Source organism: Jaculus jaculus, chromosome 6 (assembly GCF_020740685.1).
Source record: "Jaculus jaculus isolate mJacJac1 chromosome 6, mJacJac1.mat.Y.cur, whole genome shotgun sequence".
In the NCBI taxonomy this organism is placed as follows: Eukaryota; Metazoa; Chordata; class Mammalia; order Rodentia; family Dipodidae; genus Jaculus; species Jaculus jaculus.
The window spans coordinates 163004906-163022388 of NC_059107.1; the positions used below are offsets into that span (position 1 = coordinate 163004906).

The window sequence follows — 17483 nt, forward strand, 5'->3', positions numbered from 1 at the left end:
ATGCTTCGGTGAAACAGATTTATTTTTTCTAGGAATGCACCATTCCCTCCAGGTTTCCATTGCGATAGCCTGGAACATTCACGCTGCACACATCTCATTTGTTCAGCTCCAGTCATTGTCAGCTGTGCGTCTGTTCTTAACTCCATCATCCTCATTAGGGAGCTTCCTTTTAGGTAACAACTTACAACAGTGTTTAGTCTTCTTTCTTATGCACATGCAAGTGCCAAAGGATGACCTCAGGGTCTCTCAGTAGTCCGGATCTCACTGGGTCTCTGCCAGCCCCGTGCTGGGATTACAGGCATGTATCGCCACACCCAACTTTCCCCATGGGTTCAGAGGTCAAACTCAGGACCTCATACTGACTGAGCTATCATCTCAACTTTATTTAGCTTCTATCTTTACTGTCTATTTAATTGATTTCTACTTTCTTCTATCCACTTTTTCTGAGCTTTGATGTTCCCTCTGGAAGTTGGTCTGCCCGTTTCTATCAGCACCCTGACCCCAGCTCACACCCATAGTGTGCTTTAACCACATCCTGAGAGTTCTCATGTGATTTTTCACTAGCATGTGTTCACTGGGATTCCTGGCAATTTTCCCTGAACTTGTGAAATGAACTTGTGTTGTTCATAGGTATATTTTGGGTTCATTTTACGAGTTACCTAAAATTATACCTGGCTTCCCCAAGCCCCCATCTGAGTGGCTTCTCATCATCCTGTGGCTGCCCTCTGTCCCTGGTGTGGCTGTTTATTCTCGGTCATCTCCAAGCTGATCTTCGGAGGCCCTTGGGTTCAGGCTGGTGTCTACCTGTCACAGCCCCTCGCATGACTCTCCATGTTTAAGACTCATGGATGTGCCCACGGGTCATCTTTACTTCAGGGGCAAGTCCACTGCTCACCTTCTCCCACACTAGTTCTGCCTAGACAGGCCTTGCTGGCAAAGACTGAGGGCGCTTGCTGGCCATGGACCCAGCTGTGTGGGTGCAGGACAGGCTTCTCCTTGCTCTACTGTGCTCACATCCTGCAGCCCTGGATGCCCAGGCTCTGCACGCCAACAGCCTCCCACTCAGGAAGTTCTCCACCATGGTCAGAGTACGGCCTCAGCCTCTTGGGGATGAGCCCTCTTCTGCTAAAGAGCCAGGTGGTGACGAGCTGGGCCTTGGTCCCCAGGCCCACATGGGACCCCCGTGTGCACAGCAAGCTTCTTTATGGCAGCTGGAAGCAGTGGCTCTGGAGACACGGGGCAGGCACTTGACACTACTGGTGTGTTACTATTGGAGGCCACAGTTGAGTCCCCATTCCACCCTGCAAATGCCAGCTAACAAACCGGAGGGCACAGAAGAGGCCCCTGGCTGGCTCCCGCTGCTTCAACAGTTCATGTCTGTGTTGTCCCTCCCCGAGGACCTGGTCCCCAGGTCAGAGGGCACAGAAGCTCAGAGAGGAGACCATGGGTCTGGGAACGGGTGGCTTGATCACCACTGCATGGCCAGACAGCTCATTGTTGTTCATGTGGCTATGGCCCCTATGAGCTCCCAGGACCTCTATGAACTCCCTGGACCCTCCAGGAGTGGTCAGGACTTCTGTGGGCCTCCAGGAACTCCCCCAAATCTTACAAGAGTCCTGCAAGTGTCCATGACACTTCAGGAGCCTCTGTAACAAGCCATGGGCTTGCACAGTACCCTAGGACTCCATATAATGCCCAACGATCCTTCATAGCACCCCTAGATTTAATCAGAGGTTTCCTTTCTCCTCTCCTCCCCCTTTCTCCAGTTTGCTCTTTTCTCTATGGGCCCAGGAACCTCCTCCAGCTCTCGGCTTCTCCCTTCCTCCTGGGAAAGCCCAGGGCCATGGCCAGCATGGGAAAAGCAAAGCGCAGGGAGCTGTGCACTGGACACTTGTCAGTCAGTGGAGTCTCCAGTTTCTTCTGGCCATGAAAGCTTCCTTACAGCTCAGGAACTCTGGGATTTGGCAATGACTATGACCTCTAATGGAACCACTGGTGTGGAGGTCAGGAAGGTAGGACTCAATGCGTACTGGGCCTCCAGACTTGACTCCCATAGGTGCCCTTGGAGAGAAGATCCCATTGGAGCACAAAGCTACCTGCTTGGCTTAAGAGCCCAGCTTGCCATGGGCGATCCTGACACTATACTGAACTGCAGTAGCAGGGAACGGCCCCCTCACCAGCCCTAACAAGGCCAGCAGGACAGCTGCTGGGCACCAGCCTCCCTGGGGACAGTGCACAGGATGCCCATGGCCAGGGAAGGAGCCGTGTGGTCTCACCGGGTTCTCTGTCTGGTTGATCCCGACCATGAAGATGAGCTGGGAGAAGAAGAGCGCCCCGGTAAGGTTCTTGTGGATGCTGTGAAGGTTGGAGTGCAGGGTCCGGACCACGGAGAGCAGCACGAAGGCCAGCAGCAGGGCCACCAGGGACAAGGACAAGGCGGCATAGGTGATGATCTTCAGGGGCAGGACCTCCCCATGCTGCAGGCAGGCGAGTGAGAGACAGAGGTCAGGGTGTGCAGAGCTCCGGTCGAGCATTTGCATGACAGCAACACAATGTGATTGGCTGTTAGATGATCGAAGGTGGGAGGAACTAATGCGACTGGGGTGTGGTTCTCAGTGGGGTCACTGAATGGCTGCTCTGGGGTGCTGAGAGAGCTCTGCAGTGGATGGCGGTGACAGCTGTGTGACAGTGGGCTACACTAATAAAGCCACAAACTGCACTGCACTTGCATGGCAAATTCCTGCAATGTGCATTTTACCACACTAAAAACCATAGATGGGGCTGGGGAGATGGCTCAGTGGCTAAAGGCACTTGCCTGCAAAGCCTAAGGACCCAAGTTCAATTCCCCAGATCCCACGTAAGCCAGATGCATAGGGTGGCGCATGCATCTGGGAATCGTTTGCAGTGGCTAGGGGCCCTGGTCCTCTCCCTCTCTCTCTCTAGTTAATAAATAAATAAAAAATTTAAAATGGGACTTGCCACCTCCCCAGCTCCCTGCAACCCTTTCAAGTGTTTTCCTATAGACCTCCTCAGCCATTCCCAGAACAGAGCTTTCAATCGTGCATTCGGTTTGTTCAATAAGCCATGAGCAAGACGGGGTCCACAGAGGTGGTGGTTGGGGACTAGGCTGGATTCCAAGTTGCCACAGGAAGTAGTCCCCAGTCCAAAGGGCCCACCTCACGCCGGGAGATGTCCATGAGCACCGCACAGCTGGCCGCGTGGCTGCACTGGCACGTGACGTGGGTCCGGTTCCTAGACAGGAGCTCACAGCCCTTGGCCGACCACCCTCCGGTCCCACCGATGCTGCAGACAAGAGAGAGAAAGGGGCTAAGCTGGCTCCACCAATGAGATGTGCCACCCGTGCCTCGCACCACACTGAGGATGAGGGCAGGCGTCCTCATAGCCCCCGACACCAGGTGAACATCCTCCCTCCCCTTTCATGGCTGGTTCCGGCTCTCGCGAGCACCTCTTCAGTTCAAGTTTTATATCAAACGGCAGAGAACCCCAAAGAGAGTACATCCCGCAGCCATGGGCCCTGTGGCCAGAGGCGGCAGCCGAGGCGGGATAGCCGCTTTGTTCTGACCCTGAGGGTGTCAGGACACAGTGTAGAGCTTCTCTTCACAACCTCTTTCATGTTCACGTTGCACAACGTTGTATAGGAGCGGCCTGGAAGCCAGGGCCCAATTAGTGGTCCTGTTCCACTGATGGGAAACTCCAGATAACCAGCTCTTACAAGGGCCCTGCCCTCCCCAGCTCTGGGAAAGTCCTGTAACCCCTCTGATCCTCAGTTTATTCATCTGTAAAATGGGGTGTAAGGCCTGGTGAGCTTGCCAGGAGCATTCAGATCTGGGGATAATGGCCGAGACACAAAGCAGGGGCAGATCACTAGAGCCATAGCTAATTGCCAGGATTCAAACAAACGATGAGGGACAGACAGACGTGCCCAGCAGCCTCAGGGCCCACACGCCAGACGCCAACGCCTCCCTCAGGGTGGAAGGGGCCCTTTACTCTCCCTTTTGTGAGCCAAGGGTCTATTATGCCCGAGACACTGTGCCGCTTGCTTATTAACTAGAACTTGGAAAGCTGGCAGGGATACACGCTCTCGCCACTCAGCTGAGCATGCACCTTGGCACCCAGCTCATCCCCCGGGCTATGAGCATACCTTCAATCCACAGGGACCCTGACATGGGGGAGGCCCCCGTGGTAGGATCTCCCAGATGCACAACATTTGGGCCCAGCTCCAGGTATGGGGAGCAGGCAGTGTCCCCTGCCACCCGTCCTAGGCTGCCCTTGCTGTGAGAGACTGTGGACCAAGCCTGGTACCAAGGACTGTTCGGGGATCTGCCTATTCCACCCCATTGCCTTCTACATAATGAGAGCAAAAGAGGGAAGAAAGCCTCGAGGGAGGAAATGCCCTGCGGCGCCAGGGCAGCACCTCACACAACCCCTGCGGCCAAAAGGACACGTGCCATGACCCCACAGGCCTCGGCTACAGGGAGGCGACCAGCCTGTGAGCCCAGCCTCTTAACCTCACAGGGGGAACCCGTGTGCGTCATATGACACCTCCGACAGCCCCAAAACCAGTCACACAAACCTTGCTTGGAACCCTGGGACCAGAACGTCTGTGAGGGCCAGTCTCTGCTTCCCGCCTCCCGCGTGCGTGCGTGCGTGCGTGCGTGTGTGTGTGTGTGTGTGTGTGTGTGTGTGTGTGAGAGAGAGAGAGAGAGAGAGAGAGAGAGAGAGAGAGACCCCAGAACTGGCCCGCATCTTGTCTGTCAGAAAATTGGATGCTCATGTTGGCCAGCAGAAAGGGGGTTCTGCAAGCAAGCAGTTCATCTCTGTTACAGCTTTCTGGAGGGATCCCCGTATGTGACTGTGTGTGTGTGTGTGTGTGTGTGCATGTCTGTTTTTGTATGTCATGTGCACAATGTATGCAGATCCACGTTTCATGTGTATGTCTATGTGCACATTAACATGTCAATCTCCAGATACCAGTGTGCTCACTTATGTGCACACATATCTCCACGCACGTCTCACATATGTACGTACATACCTGACTTAGTGCATATATGCACATGTCTGGGTGTCTATGTGTCACTGTGTGTATGCCTGACTCCCCCATGTGCACAAGGCTATGTGCACGTGTGCCTGCATGTGGGATGCCTGCTGACACTGCTAGGGTCCCTTCACGGAAGGGGAGAAGGCTCATACACCGTGAGGGCTGGAAGAGCAGCAGCAGACCTGAAGGCAGGCCATGCGCTCTGCCCCGCGGGCCCTCAGAGCTCACACAGCGCCTGTGGCGGAGGAGCGCCAGGCCCCAGGTGTCACGCTTACTCGAGGGAGTGGTTCCAGAGCACGCAGACGGGCTTGCTTCGCTCCTCTGTCTCCAACAGGGCAAACTCCACCAGGATGGGCCTCTCCAGGGGGCTCGGGAGGGGAGCTCCCTCACTGTACAGCACGGCGCTCACCACTGGGGTGTTGATGACAGGCCGGTTAGGCAGCCTGTGGCAGAGAAGCAAGATCGAGGGACAAACACGATTAGGTCACATTCCTTCACGACCTGAGGCACAGGCTGGGAGCTGAGTCCAAAGCTCGGCCCTCACTAGGACTGGGCCGCAGCGCCAGTGGTCTCAGGGTGCAGGGGGCCGCGTCACCGCAGAGAAAGGGGACTTCAGAAGCTTAGAGAGAAGGCACAACACGTGTGTCCAAGGATGCTAGCCATGGTGTGCTTTAGCTGACACCGGAACAATGATGTGCCAGCGCAGGGAGCCCAGTGAAGTGACCACAGCGTGACCCCTCTCAGGGACACGAAGCTCCTCGGGCAGCACACACTGTGTCAGCATACCGGCTACAAGCCCTTGACATCGGGCCTGTGGTGGGCAGAGATTCCCACAGGGACCCCCATGACAGCCCGCCGTTGGGATGGGGGAGGCATGACAGGTCCCCAGAGACACAGGTGTGGCAAGTGTGGGGCACTGCGGACAAGTGTGAGGGCTGTCACAGTGGGCCACACCCCAGGGCACGGCACGCCCCGCGTTCCCAGAACCCCTGCTCAGGGGCGAGGCATAATGCTACTGGGAGGCGGTGGGTAATGGGGGCTTTGCCTCGTGGAGGCCTCCGGGCCCCGGGAAAGGACTCCCCACCGTCCCTGCACGGGGCCTCACCGGAGGCTGCGGCGGTCAGGGTCGTAGTGCTCAGGCAGCAGCTGGCCCAGCGTCCGGTAAACAACGACCAAGGCGACAGCAAACTGACCGGGCTCGTCGGGGTGCCTCCTCCGCCGGCTCACTGCAGCCTCCCTCTTGGCCTGGGGCTCCAGGCGCGCGGTCTGCGGGGTGCTCCTCCAGCCGGCCGGCCTCGCCACGGGGCCCTCTGCAATGTGACATGGGCAGCGGGGCTTCAGGCCCGGAGCCTGCATCCCATCGGATGGCTTCCACTGGGAGCGGAGGCTCTTCAGGTCAGACGTCCAACACAGAAGTGCCCTACACTCTAGAAATTCCACCTCTGCGTAAGCGCAGAAGGACTGAACACAGGATCTGAAGAGAAGTCTGTGCACTCACATTCAAACTCACAGACAGAATGTGGGTGGTGGTCACTGCGGGTGGAGGAGTCAGTGTTTAGGGCATTAGTTTCAGATTTGGGGGCGAAGAGTTGGGGAGAGAAATCACCGTGAATGTAGCCATGCCATGGCCCAGGCCACCTGAAGTGGTAAAGAAGTGATTTCACCACAGCTCTATCAAAAGAATTAACGGGTAGCCTGGAGAGACGGTTTAGTGGTTAAAGTGTTTGTCTGTAAAGCCCAAGGATCTAGGTTCAATTCCCCAGTATCCAGATGCACAAGGTGTCACATACGTCTGGAGTTCGTTTGCAGTGGCTAGAGGCCCTGGCGTGCTCATTCTCTCTCTCTACCTGCCTCTCTCTCTCTCAAAATAAAGTTAAAAAAGAAAGAAAGAAAGAAGTAGCAGGCACTGTGCAGTGGGTGGCTGGTGCCCATCAGCCCCCACGCTGCCTGGCACACCAGGGGCTGTGCTAGGGGGATGTCTGGTGGGCCTGAGCCCGGTGCTTTCTTCCTTCATGCCAAAAGTGCACATGTTTCCAGCTGCACATGAGAAAGACCATGTGTAGACCACACACAGTTCTATGCATTTGGGGGTGGCCACGCCTGAAGTGTCTTGCCACTGCTTGAAGCAATGATGATGGAGGTCTCATTGTCCCAGATTCTGAGCTAGGTCGGGGAGGAGGCAAGAGGAGGGAAACTGCCATATTCCCTAGGTCAGGATGCCAACTGGTGAGTGTGGCACTGAGCATCAGGCCTGGTGTTCCAGCAGGTAAGTACCACACTGGACAGACACCATGCGGGCTGGTGGCAGTCCCCAGGAAAGGGAGGTAGGCACCGAGCTCCTTCCATAAGGAAGCTCCATGTTTAGCTGGGTTCCCGCATCAGCGCAGACACGGGACATATCCATGTGCACAGGGAACTGTGTGTGTGTGTGTGTGTGTGTGTGTGTGTGTGTGTGTGTGTGTGCACGCACACATTCACTTCTATGGGTATCCATAAAAATGTGTAGACAGCATGAACCGTGGAAAGCTGGACGCATAGCTTGGCCTGGCCCTGCATCAGCGATACCTCTGTTGGCGGGATCAAGATGCCTCAACGCGCCTGGCAGTGGCTTGCTCACTGCGTCTTCCTCAGTGCACCCCCGAGACCTTGTGGAGGTCACCCACACCCTGGAAGGGTGGGGACATCCCAGACATCAAGGGGCTTCTAGGTGGCTTTACCTTTTTTCTCAGCTGGCTTGAAGGTGTCAGCTGGGAAAGACACGGAGGATTCCAGTTCCCTTGGGAGCTTCTCCTGGATGTCTTCAAACCGTGGTACCCTGGCACCCGTGAAGTTAAACTTGTTGAAGATGTCCACTGCAAGAACTGGGGGACAGTGCCTTTAATTACTCCTGGCTGCCTGAGGTTGAGCCCCCATCCCAACTACAGGCTGTCATGGCTGATACATGTGGGTACTTCTGTCCATTTCTTGAACCCACACTGTCTTCAAAATGACCACTATGCCATTCCAACGTGGACCATTGTCATTAGAACAGAACCTACTTCTATCTTTCCAAGTCCTTTAGACCGACTGAAAGTTACACAGCAGAACGTCTGAGGATGACGTGAGACCCTGCGGTGGCAAGCGCGTATGGTGGCACCCAGCATGGTTCTGCCCTCCTCTGAAGGTTGGCATCTGAGGGGAAGGCCGGCAGTGTGGGTGTGACCCCGAGCAGGCACAGCAACGGCCCTACCCGTGGGCCACATACCTCCCCTGACAAGCTGTCACAGAGACAGAGACAGAGAAACAGCAGCTCCTGCTCTGCCTGCAGAGCCACCTTTGAGGCCTCCTTAGATGGCATGCAGCCAGGCCACCCTTGGTTGGTGCTGGCCACCACAGCTTGGGGGCCTGGGCACAGTGAGGCAGCGCCATGCCTGCACAAGCCGGGGTCCTCCACAGCACCTTGACTTGCTCAGGCTCCCCGCTAGGACGGGGCCCCTCACGTTCCCTGCAGGAGTGAAGGGAGGGGTGGGAGGAAGAGAGACCTGCAGCATGGGGGGACCCTGAGGGGCAACGTGGCTTCACACACGGTTGAAGTGGGAACCCTGCCAGTGGGATGGGGACCCCCAGGGTCATGGGGACTTTTGTCAGCTTTGTCTGGACAAAGTGGGACTGGTTTTCCCATCCTGGGTTACTTCTAAAGGAACCAGGTCTGCTACACCCCCAAAGCCAAAACAGCGTGTGTCCCTATGTCTGGGGTGACAAGTGCCACAAGCAGTTGGCTGGCCGGCTGGCCGCTACGGTGTACTGACCCAGGATGGCCCCTGCAGCTCCCACTGCTGTCCAGGTACCTGTCAAGGGTGGGGAAGCCTGTGACCACCCTCCCCTCATGGCCCTTTTGTGTCCACCCTCCTCTGTGGTGAGCACAGGACACTCTGCTGTCTTGGGCAGGCTGCGCTGTGGAAAGTCCCCAGCATCCAGCGCTGCTGGATCCTCCACACCGGGGTGTCTGGAAGGCCTGCCGGAGCCCACAGGCCACAGCGCAGCCCCTCCACAGAAGAGCCCAGGAGTAACACGTGAATGATAGCCCGGCCCTAAAGCCCCATCACTACAGGTGATGTATCCCATTTTACAGGTAAGAACATGGAGACTCATTTGTCTAGAGTGTCAGGGTTGGGCCAGTTCCCTTCCCATCGCGCCTCCCAGGGTCAACTCCTGGCCCACATGCCCAGTGGCCCTGGGGTCCTGCCCTTAGGCACCTCTCCCAGCCGGCTCGCAGCCCTTACTCATGTTGGCAGAGACGATGACAAAGGGCCTCAGGTAGGTCCTCCTCACGTTGCGCGCCACGTTGCTGAAGTAAGCCTCGAAGCGTCTCAGCAGCTGCGCCGCCCCGCCCTCGCTCCGCTGGATCTGCTCCCACGCGGCCCGAGTGGCCGGGGCCAGGAGGGCACTGCCCGTGTGGACAACAGCCTGGCCCGACAGACAGACAGACAGATGGTGCTCAGCGCCACAGAAGCCTGGTCATGTGATGGAAGCAAACTGGCTTCTAGAGAGTTGGCCAGGATCCAGCAAGGCCAGGGGCAGGAAGAAGTTCGGGGTTGGGGGAGTCAATCTCAAAGGCCAAAGGCTCTGCCAGGAGGGTGCCCTGCTGGGGCCTCACGTGCACACCTACCCACAGGTACCAAGCGGGAGGACAGGCAGGGTCTCCCTGGCTTGTCAGACCCTGGGCCCCATAGTAAACCAGGCAGAGGTCTGCCTGCTTCTCACTTGAAGAGTTTCCATGCCCACAGCAAACACCACAGCTTGCACCGCCTAAGCCCCGGCTCCTCACCAGGCTGGGCTGCAGGTCTGCCCTCCTACCTCGTGGAAGTCCGCGTCGCGAGTGGCTGCCAGATCGAAGCCCTGCTGGTGGCTCTCGTGCTGCAAGATGTGGGCCAACAGCTGGTAGGCCGTGCGCACGTCATTGCCGAAGAGCGCTTTGCTGTGCCGCGTGGCGTTCTGCAGCGCCCTCACCAGCCGCAGGGACCTGTCGCCGTCCATCCACGTCTCGTTGCGGCTCAGCTTCTCATTCTGGAACAAGGGAGGGAATGGCATCGTTTGCAAACAGATTTTAGTGGCTTTAGTCCTTCTTGTCCTTCAGAAAATCTCTACTTTCTAGTGACATCCCAGATAGGGCCTGGGGTTGACAATGGTGGCAAGAAATGGGAAGATCTGCTGAGCCAAAGTGTGTGGACAAGACACCATGCACTCAAGGCAAGCAACAAGACCCGGGTCAACGAGTGTGCAGAACCAGAGGCCAGAGCCAGGCCCTAGGAGCCAGGAAGCACATGTACTTGTGTCCAGCTTGGAGGCTAGCCTGCCCCTCCCCTGGCCCTCAGTGCCCCTCCCCAGCAGACCTCTGTCTTCAGACTCACAGTCCCACAAGAGGCCTGCCTGATTCAAACTCAATCCCCACACCGCACACTCTGAAAACACATCTGCGAGGCTACGACCTACCACGGCCTTGAGGTCCAGGAAGGATCCAGCGGTACAGTTGAAGAGCTCTGGGGGCAGCCAGCCCTTCTCCCCGCTGCAGTGCCGAATTGCATTTCCTAGGGAACGAGAACGCGCGTGTGTGTGTGCGCGTGTGCGTGTGTGCAGTGTGTGTGTTAAGTGTGGACAAACTCCTGGTCTGCCCCATCCCAGATAATCTTAGTCGATTCTAGCAGGGCCAGGCAGGTCCACAGCTCTGAGGCCAACACACCCTCCTGTCTCCAATGCCAGTGGCCACGTCCCGGCTGCTCTGGCATTTAAAGCCATGCTCTATGGGTGTCCAGCAATACAAGCAAACATTTGGGCCAGTCTCTGGGGAAAGAATTCCTTGCCACCCCTTCCAGCACAGACACCAGTACTGCTCCATTTTACAGTGAACGCAATGCTAAAAACAGAAGAGCGACTTGTCTGGTGCAGGCAGGAGGAGCAGAGCCCCGAGTGCGCCCAGGCCGGACAGAAGCACGCTGCTACCAGCCGTTTCCGCCCGTCAGGCTCCTCATGTGCTTTGCCACTTTACTACTCAGGAAAACTATCTTATTTCTCCCAACACTTTAAATAAAGACTTGTAAAAACTATAAGCCAAGAGTTTCGACACCCAGGTCACTTTGCAGGAAGAAAGCCATCACCAGTGCAATTTCATTCCCCAAGCATGCCCTGGCCATGGCACTCACCCACAGATCCCTTGGGACATGGTACAGCTGCTGGCTGCCCAAACTTGGTCTGTGGCCACCAGATGCCAGCCTCAAATGCTCTGGGACACCCATTGTAGATCACTGGGGACACAGAAAAGAGGCTGCTCAGCCCAGCACACTGCGCCCATAAGTGCACAAGCACACATTCCTCTTGCACACGAGGCCCCTCTAAGAGTGAGCCCCTTACATCTACCACTGGTGCAAGAACAGGATCTGGCCCAGTGCCTCATGGAGGCACCTGGGTTTCTAGAAGGCCAAGAGAACTCAGCACATGAGGCTCCTAGGGCTTCCCCAAACCCCAGGCATGTGCAGAAACATGCACACACACACACACACACACACACGGATACACGCACACAGTCTGTCCTGCAGTGTGACTACAGAGGGGCCAAGGGATAACAAAGACCTTCACAGCCCAGGGAGGTGACCTCGGCGAAGGGGTTGTCACAGCGGTTACACTGGCGGCCAATCACGCCAGGCTTGCAGGAGCACTGCCCGGTGTCCATGGCGCAGGCGCGGCTGTGCGAGCCGTGGGGAAAGCAGTCGCAGGGTAGGCAGGCATCCCGGGCCGGGGGCTTGTAGTAATTCTCCTGGAAAAGCCAGAGGTGGCACTGGTGACGTGGGTGCAGAGGAGGCCTGCCTCTTGCAGGGTAATCTTGTGTGACGTGTGCCCTAAGGCACGTGGCGCCCCCAGCCTGACCACTGGACACTCACTGCTGTGCAAGCCCATGGCTCTAACCTAGGGGGGTTACTTCCCAGGGACCCGGCCATGATGCCAGACCCAGGGAGGTACATTTTCACAGAAAGCACCTCTCCCCTTCTTAGCACATCCCATCGCTGCATATTTACTCTTAAAAGAATCAGTTGCAAGTGGAGGTTAGCATGTCAGGGTGGACTGGACCTTGCAGTCTTTGCAATAATTGTGATGAATTCGCTGAGGGTGGTACAGGCCTACAATGCCCTAAGCAGAGTGTTGAGGCCTAGTCTACACATCAGAGCCCTGTCTCAAATAAAAATGAAAACAGGGAACTAGGGAGGAAGCTAGAAGCCATGTATGCATCCACGCTGGGGCCATCCCAGGGAGGCCAAGAGCACGCGCCTCAAGTTCCCAAACAGCTGCTGCTTTCTGGCTATACAACCCCTGGGGGTCCACTCGGCTTCCCCAGGCCTAAGTGTGGTCCCCACCCCCAACACTGGGAAGTGGAACTGCCTTTGACAGGCAGACTGAGGGGCTAACATTCAGGGTCTTGTGTCAAAACAGGGCAGAGAAACCCCAGCAGAAGGACTCCGACTGCAGCAACAGTCCTGGCAGGGAGCCAGTAATCACAACTAGGAGACGCAAGTGGTTGGGAACTTCTAAGCTACTTCTTGAGATTCCTATATTTTTTTCCAGTACTAGGAGTGGGGTCAGTGCCTCGCACAGTGTACTCTTGGAAGGCGTTCTAACTCCGAACTGTACCACAGTCCTTAAAAAAATTATTTTGAGATAGGACTCCCTCCCTGGCTCAGCCTGGCCTTGAACTTGTGATCTTCTTACCTCAGCCTCCTGAGTGTTGGAACAAGTGAGTAATACCTAACAAACTAAGCCAGTTATGTCTGACTTCCATGCGTGTGGAGAGAGTGGCAGTGTTTCTTCGTGTCGTTGTGAAGGTTGGCTCTAGCTTGTGTTTTTATGTTTTGTTTGTTTTTCTTGCTTGTTTTGGGGCGGGGCCTCACTCTCGCCCGGGCTGACCTGGGGCTGACGCTGCAGCTCTGGCTTTGAACTCATAGCAATCAGCTACCTCAGCCTCCTCAGCGCAGGGGTTAGAGGCATGCACCAGCATGCTGGCTTGCCCTCGCTTTTGATGGGACAAAAGCTGCATGCATGCTACCTCCAAACACGGCGCACACCACGTCCTTTCTCCTGCCACGCGCAGGCACTATGTGCCCCATCTTGCCATGGCCAACCCTGATGCAGAGCCATTTCAATCCAACACAGTTTCAAGACTCAAGACCTGCTGAACTGCTGGGACCACAGCCATGGAGCGCTTCAGGCATGACTGACACTGGGAAGCCTCACGGGGCGCAGGGTGACAGTCTCTCTCCCTGACAGCACAGGACCTTGCCAGCGTTGAGTGGCTACTGTTACCTCAGATCTGGAACTGGGTTTCCTCCACTGACAAATCTGAAGGTATGTGACAGTCCCTGAGGTTGAGGTGGTGGGGCTTCCAGTAATTTTGACCGAGCACACGTGAACAGGGACCCTGTGCTACACCCATGCTAGGGCTGGACCCCCAGACAAGAGCATGACTTCAGCTCTTAATTACTATTATTATTATTGTTTTGGTGGCACTGGGGAACCAAACCCAGGGCCCTACACATGCTAAGTGTGTGAGCTCTACCTCTGAGCCACATCCCTAACTCTCAATAGTTTTAAAACTTTTGTTATCATTGACTGTCAGCTTGGTAAAAGACCAGGACAGGGCTGGAGAGATTGCTTAGTGGTTAAGGCACTTGCCTGCAAAGTCTAAGGACTCAGGTTCGATTCCCCAGTACTCACATAAAGCCAGATACACAAGATGGTACATGTGTCTGGAATCCATTTGCAGTGGCTGGGGGCCCTGGTGTGCCCATTCTCTCTCTCTCCCTATCTGCCTCTCTTTCTCTCTCTCAAATAAACAAGTAAACAGACAAATCAGTACACAAAGTGAAAAAATCACCAGGACAGTGGCTAACTAGGAAACCATGGTTGCTGCTGAGAAGAAGATGGGCTCATCTTCACAGAAGCTGCTCTAGCTTGTTACCCACTGGGTGTTTGCCTGAAGACAGACACTGCGTGGATGCTAGATCCCATGGTGGGGCGGTCTGAACCAGTTTAGATGTAAGACGCAGTCTTGATGTATTCACAGAGCATGGACAAGTGGTCCAACATTTACACTCGTGTGCATGTGTATGTGTGTGTGTGTGTGGAGATAGATAAAGTATGTACACAGGCATGCGTGTACTTATATAGGGGTATATGTGAGTCCATGCAGATGTGTATGAAAATGCATACCAGACGGCTAGAGAGATTGCTTAGTAGTTAAGGCCTGCAAAGCCTAAGGACCCAGGTTCAATTTCCCAGTACCCATGTAAAGCCAGATGCACAAAGTGGTACATGTATCTGGAGTTGGCTAGAGGTCTTGGCAGGCCCATTTTTTCCTCTCTCTCCCCCTCACTCCCTCTTTGCAAATAAATAAACAATTTTTTAATGTATGATAGATGGCTGGATGCATGCATATGTGCATACAGGTACAAGTGTTTGTATGTGGAGCTCTGCATACTTGAGCACGCACGATCACTTTCCTGGCCTCAGACTCAGGGTGGGTTGGGACTGGCTGGTCTCCACAGGGAGCCTCACCTTGCACTGACACTGGCCACTGGTCTTGTTGCAGTCAGGATCGAAGCCTTGGCTGACGGCGCAGTGGCAAGGGCCACACACAGGGTTCCCCCACCAGCCTCTGGGGCACGGAAGGTCAACTCTGATGGGAAAAGAAGATGGCAGATGGGAGGTTTCTGGAACTGTGCTTCTTGGGCAGAGCAGTTGGCTAGAAGCTGGGTAGAGAGAGTCGACCTCCCCCAACTCCTCTCCCTTGCTGGCTCAGTTTCTCCCCTGTTGGCTCCCACATTTAAACCCTGACCTTATCGAGACACTTAGACTTCTATGCCCTATTCCCAATCTTTAGGGGCCACAATCCAGCCAGATTCTATCTCAAAAATGTTATGTTAGGCCTGGAGAGATGGCTTGGCGGTTAAGGCGCTTGCCTGTGAAGCCTAAGGACCCATGTTTGACTCTCCAGATCCCACATAAGCAAGATGTACAAAGGTGAGGCAAGCACAAGGTCGCACATGCCCATCAGGTGGTACAAGCACCTAGAGTTTGATTACAGTGGCTGAGGCCCTGGCATGCCAATTCTCTCTCTCTCTCTCTAAAAAACTTTTTAATTAAATTAAATTAAACATAGCACACAGAGTCCTGAGCTCACTGCCCAGGCAATCTTCTCCCAGGGGGTGCAGATGTCTGACAGGCAACAGGAGACTGGACAGCGGCTTTGACTGCCCAGTTCTCCTGAACGCTAACCATGGCCTCCATGGGTGCGTCCTTTGCCCAGACGTGATGCATCCTCTCGTCAACAAGGCACAGCCACATGCCAAACGCTGTGAATGAGGGGCTGGGTAAGACCAGCCCTGCCCCACTGAGCTGCTGCAAACGCCAGCAGATCCTGACCACAAGTGCCCGATGGCAGGGGCCAAGGCTCCCTATGAGGAACCTACCCGTTTTCCATATCTCACAGGCCTGCTTCCTGGGGTGCAGTGGCAGCCCCAGAGACATGAGATGTGCTGTGGCTTTCTAGGGGAACGCCCACTGAGATCAGGACAAATATGAGAGAAGATAATAGCTGCTCTCATTCCCCATATGTGTGTCTCAGAGAAGAGGAAGGGGAGGTCTGGGGAAGGGAGGAGAAGGGAGGAGAAAGAAGTGGGGCAGGAGGAGGAGGAGGAGGAGGGCCACAGGAGGGCCGCGGGGCTGCGCAGGGGGCTCGCCTACTTGTTCTCGCAGTACTGCCCGTAGTGGCCAGGCCCGCACTCGCATGCGTAGCCTCGTGGGGTGCTGGGGGAGCGCACGCAGGCTGACACATGCTTGCAGGGGTTCAGGAGACACGCGTCCACGCACTTTCTCCCAAAGTACCCTGCGGGGACAAGGCCACCATTACTCCACATTCCACTGCTTCTTGAGGGTGACAGCTTCTGCCACTGGACAGAGGAAGTGGAAGGCCTGGTTCCAGGTCACAGGAAGCTGACGTTCAAGGACTGGGGACACCTGCCTAGGGAGGAGTGCGGGCAGGGATCCTGGCTGCCTACAAGACGCGTGGGAAGCGGGCGCCAGCAGCTCATGGCTTCAGCATCTCCCACATTCAGAAGTGACCAGGGAAAGCCTAAGTTTAAAAATGCGCCATTTCCCACCAATTCTTTCATTCATCTCACCACACCACGGCATTAAACTCTAGAATATTCCCTAGGCTGACTCAGAAGAGGTGCAGGAGTCTGTTTTAAGAGGCGAAATCTTTTTGGGCCAGGGAAGTAGAATGCGACAGGGTCTAACTGTAGCCCCGGCAGGCCTGGAACTCTCCGTGTAGCCCAGGCTTGCTCAAATTCATAGCAACCCTGCTGCTTCGGCCTCCCAAGCACTGGGATTATAGGTGTGGGCGATGATACCCATCTGACAGACCCACTTATGGCAGAGCAATCCAGGGCCCCCTCGTCCTACTGCGTGAGCCAGGGAAGCCACCACACGGACTCAGCTCCCCCCGCTGCACCGTAAGCACTGAGGGTCCCTCCACCCCGCGTCCAGGCTGAGAGCCCCACCTTTGTCACAGACACAGGAATAGCTGTCCCAGGAGTTGTGGCAGCGGCTGTGCGGAGGGCAGGGGCTGGAAGCGCATGGGTCCTCCACATCACAGCCATCCTTCACCCTGACCTTGAGGGCATCATTCATGTTCAGGGTGGCGATGTTGGTCGAAGTCTCCCCCATCCTCACTCCCTGCATTAAAAAGTAGGGACAGGGCTGGAGAGATGGCTTAGCAGTTAAGCGCTTGCCTGTGAAGCTTAAGGACCCCGGTTCGAGGCTTGATTCCCCAGGATCCACGTTAGCCAGGAGCACAAGGGGGCGCATGCATTTGGAGTTCATTTGCAGTGGCTGGAGGCCCTGGAGTACCCATTCTCTCTCCCTCTTTCTGCCTTTTTCTCTGTCTGTCATTCTCAAATAAATAAACAAAAAAGTAGGGACAGCCAGACTCAGTCCCAGGGCAATGAGTGGGGTGGGATGAACCCCAAAGGTTAAGTGGGTGCTCTCTCTATCCTTTGTAAAACACTCCATAGGCTGAACTGGGTGGACAACTCTTGCCCCATGGCCAGGGGAGAGACATGAGCACTGTTGGGTTATGCAGGGGGACCAGCAGCAAAAACTAAACTTGAGGGTCAAGCCCTGTGTAGGGCTCAGGGAGGGAGATATGGCCAATGTGCTGCCTCAGCAGCCAGGAGGACCAGGTGGCCTTGGCAGAAGCCAGAGGTGGCACTCCAGGGCGTGTGGTGGAACCGGGAAGCCTTGGCATGAGGGGAGCTGTGGGGAGGGTAGGCATAAGGAGGAAACAGGAGTTAAGGTTGGGATGCCTACTAGATGGACTGTTGCTGTACTAAGCCAACGC

At 55.6% G+C, this 17483-nt stretch overlaps 1 protein-coding gene across 1 annotated transcript in view; it reads right to left on the bottom strand.

Moving 5' to 3' along the window:
• Celsr1 (cadherin EGF LAG seven-pass G-type receptor 1) overlaps positions 1–17483 on the bottom strand; it is a 148560-nt gene that overhangs the window by 14114 nt on the left and 116963 nt on the right. The window contains exons 12-24 of the mRNA XM_004650392.2: positions 16645–16819; positions 15827–15968; positions 14639–14759; positions 11666–11849; positions 11239–11340; positions 10532–10626; positions 9896–10105; positions 9322–9505; positions 7777–7920; positions 6165–6369; positions 5335–5502; positions 3177–3303; positions 2277–2477 (exon numbers count right to left, since the gene is read on the bottom strand). Of these exons, the coding sequence (XP_004650449.2) occupies positions 2277–2477; positions 3177–3303; positions 5335–5502; positions 6165–6369; positions 7777–7920; positions 9322–9505; positions 9896–10105; positions 10532–10626; positions 11239–11340; positions 11666–11849; positions 14639–14759; positions 15827–15968; positions 16645–16819 (2058 nt within the window). The remainder of the gene's footprint in view (positions 1–2276; positions 2478–3176; positions 3304–5334; positions 5503–6164; positions 6370–7776; positions 7921–9321; positions 9506–9895; positions 10106–10531; positions 10627–11238; positions 11341–11665; positions 11850–14638; positions 14760–15826; positions 15969–16644; positions 16820–17483) is intronic.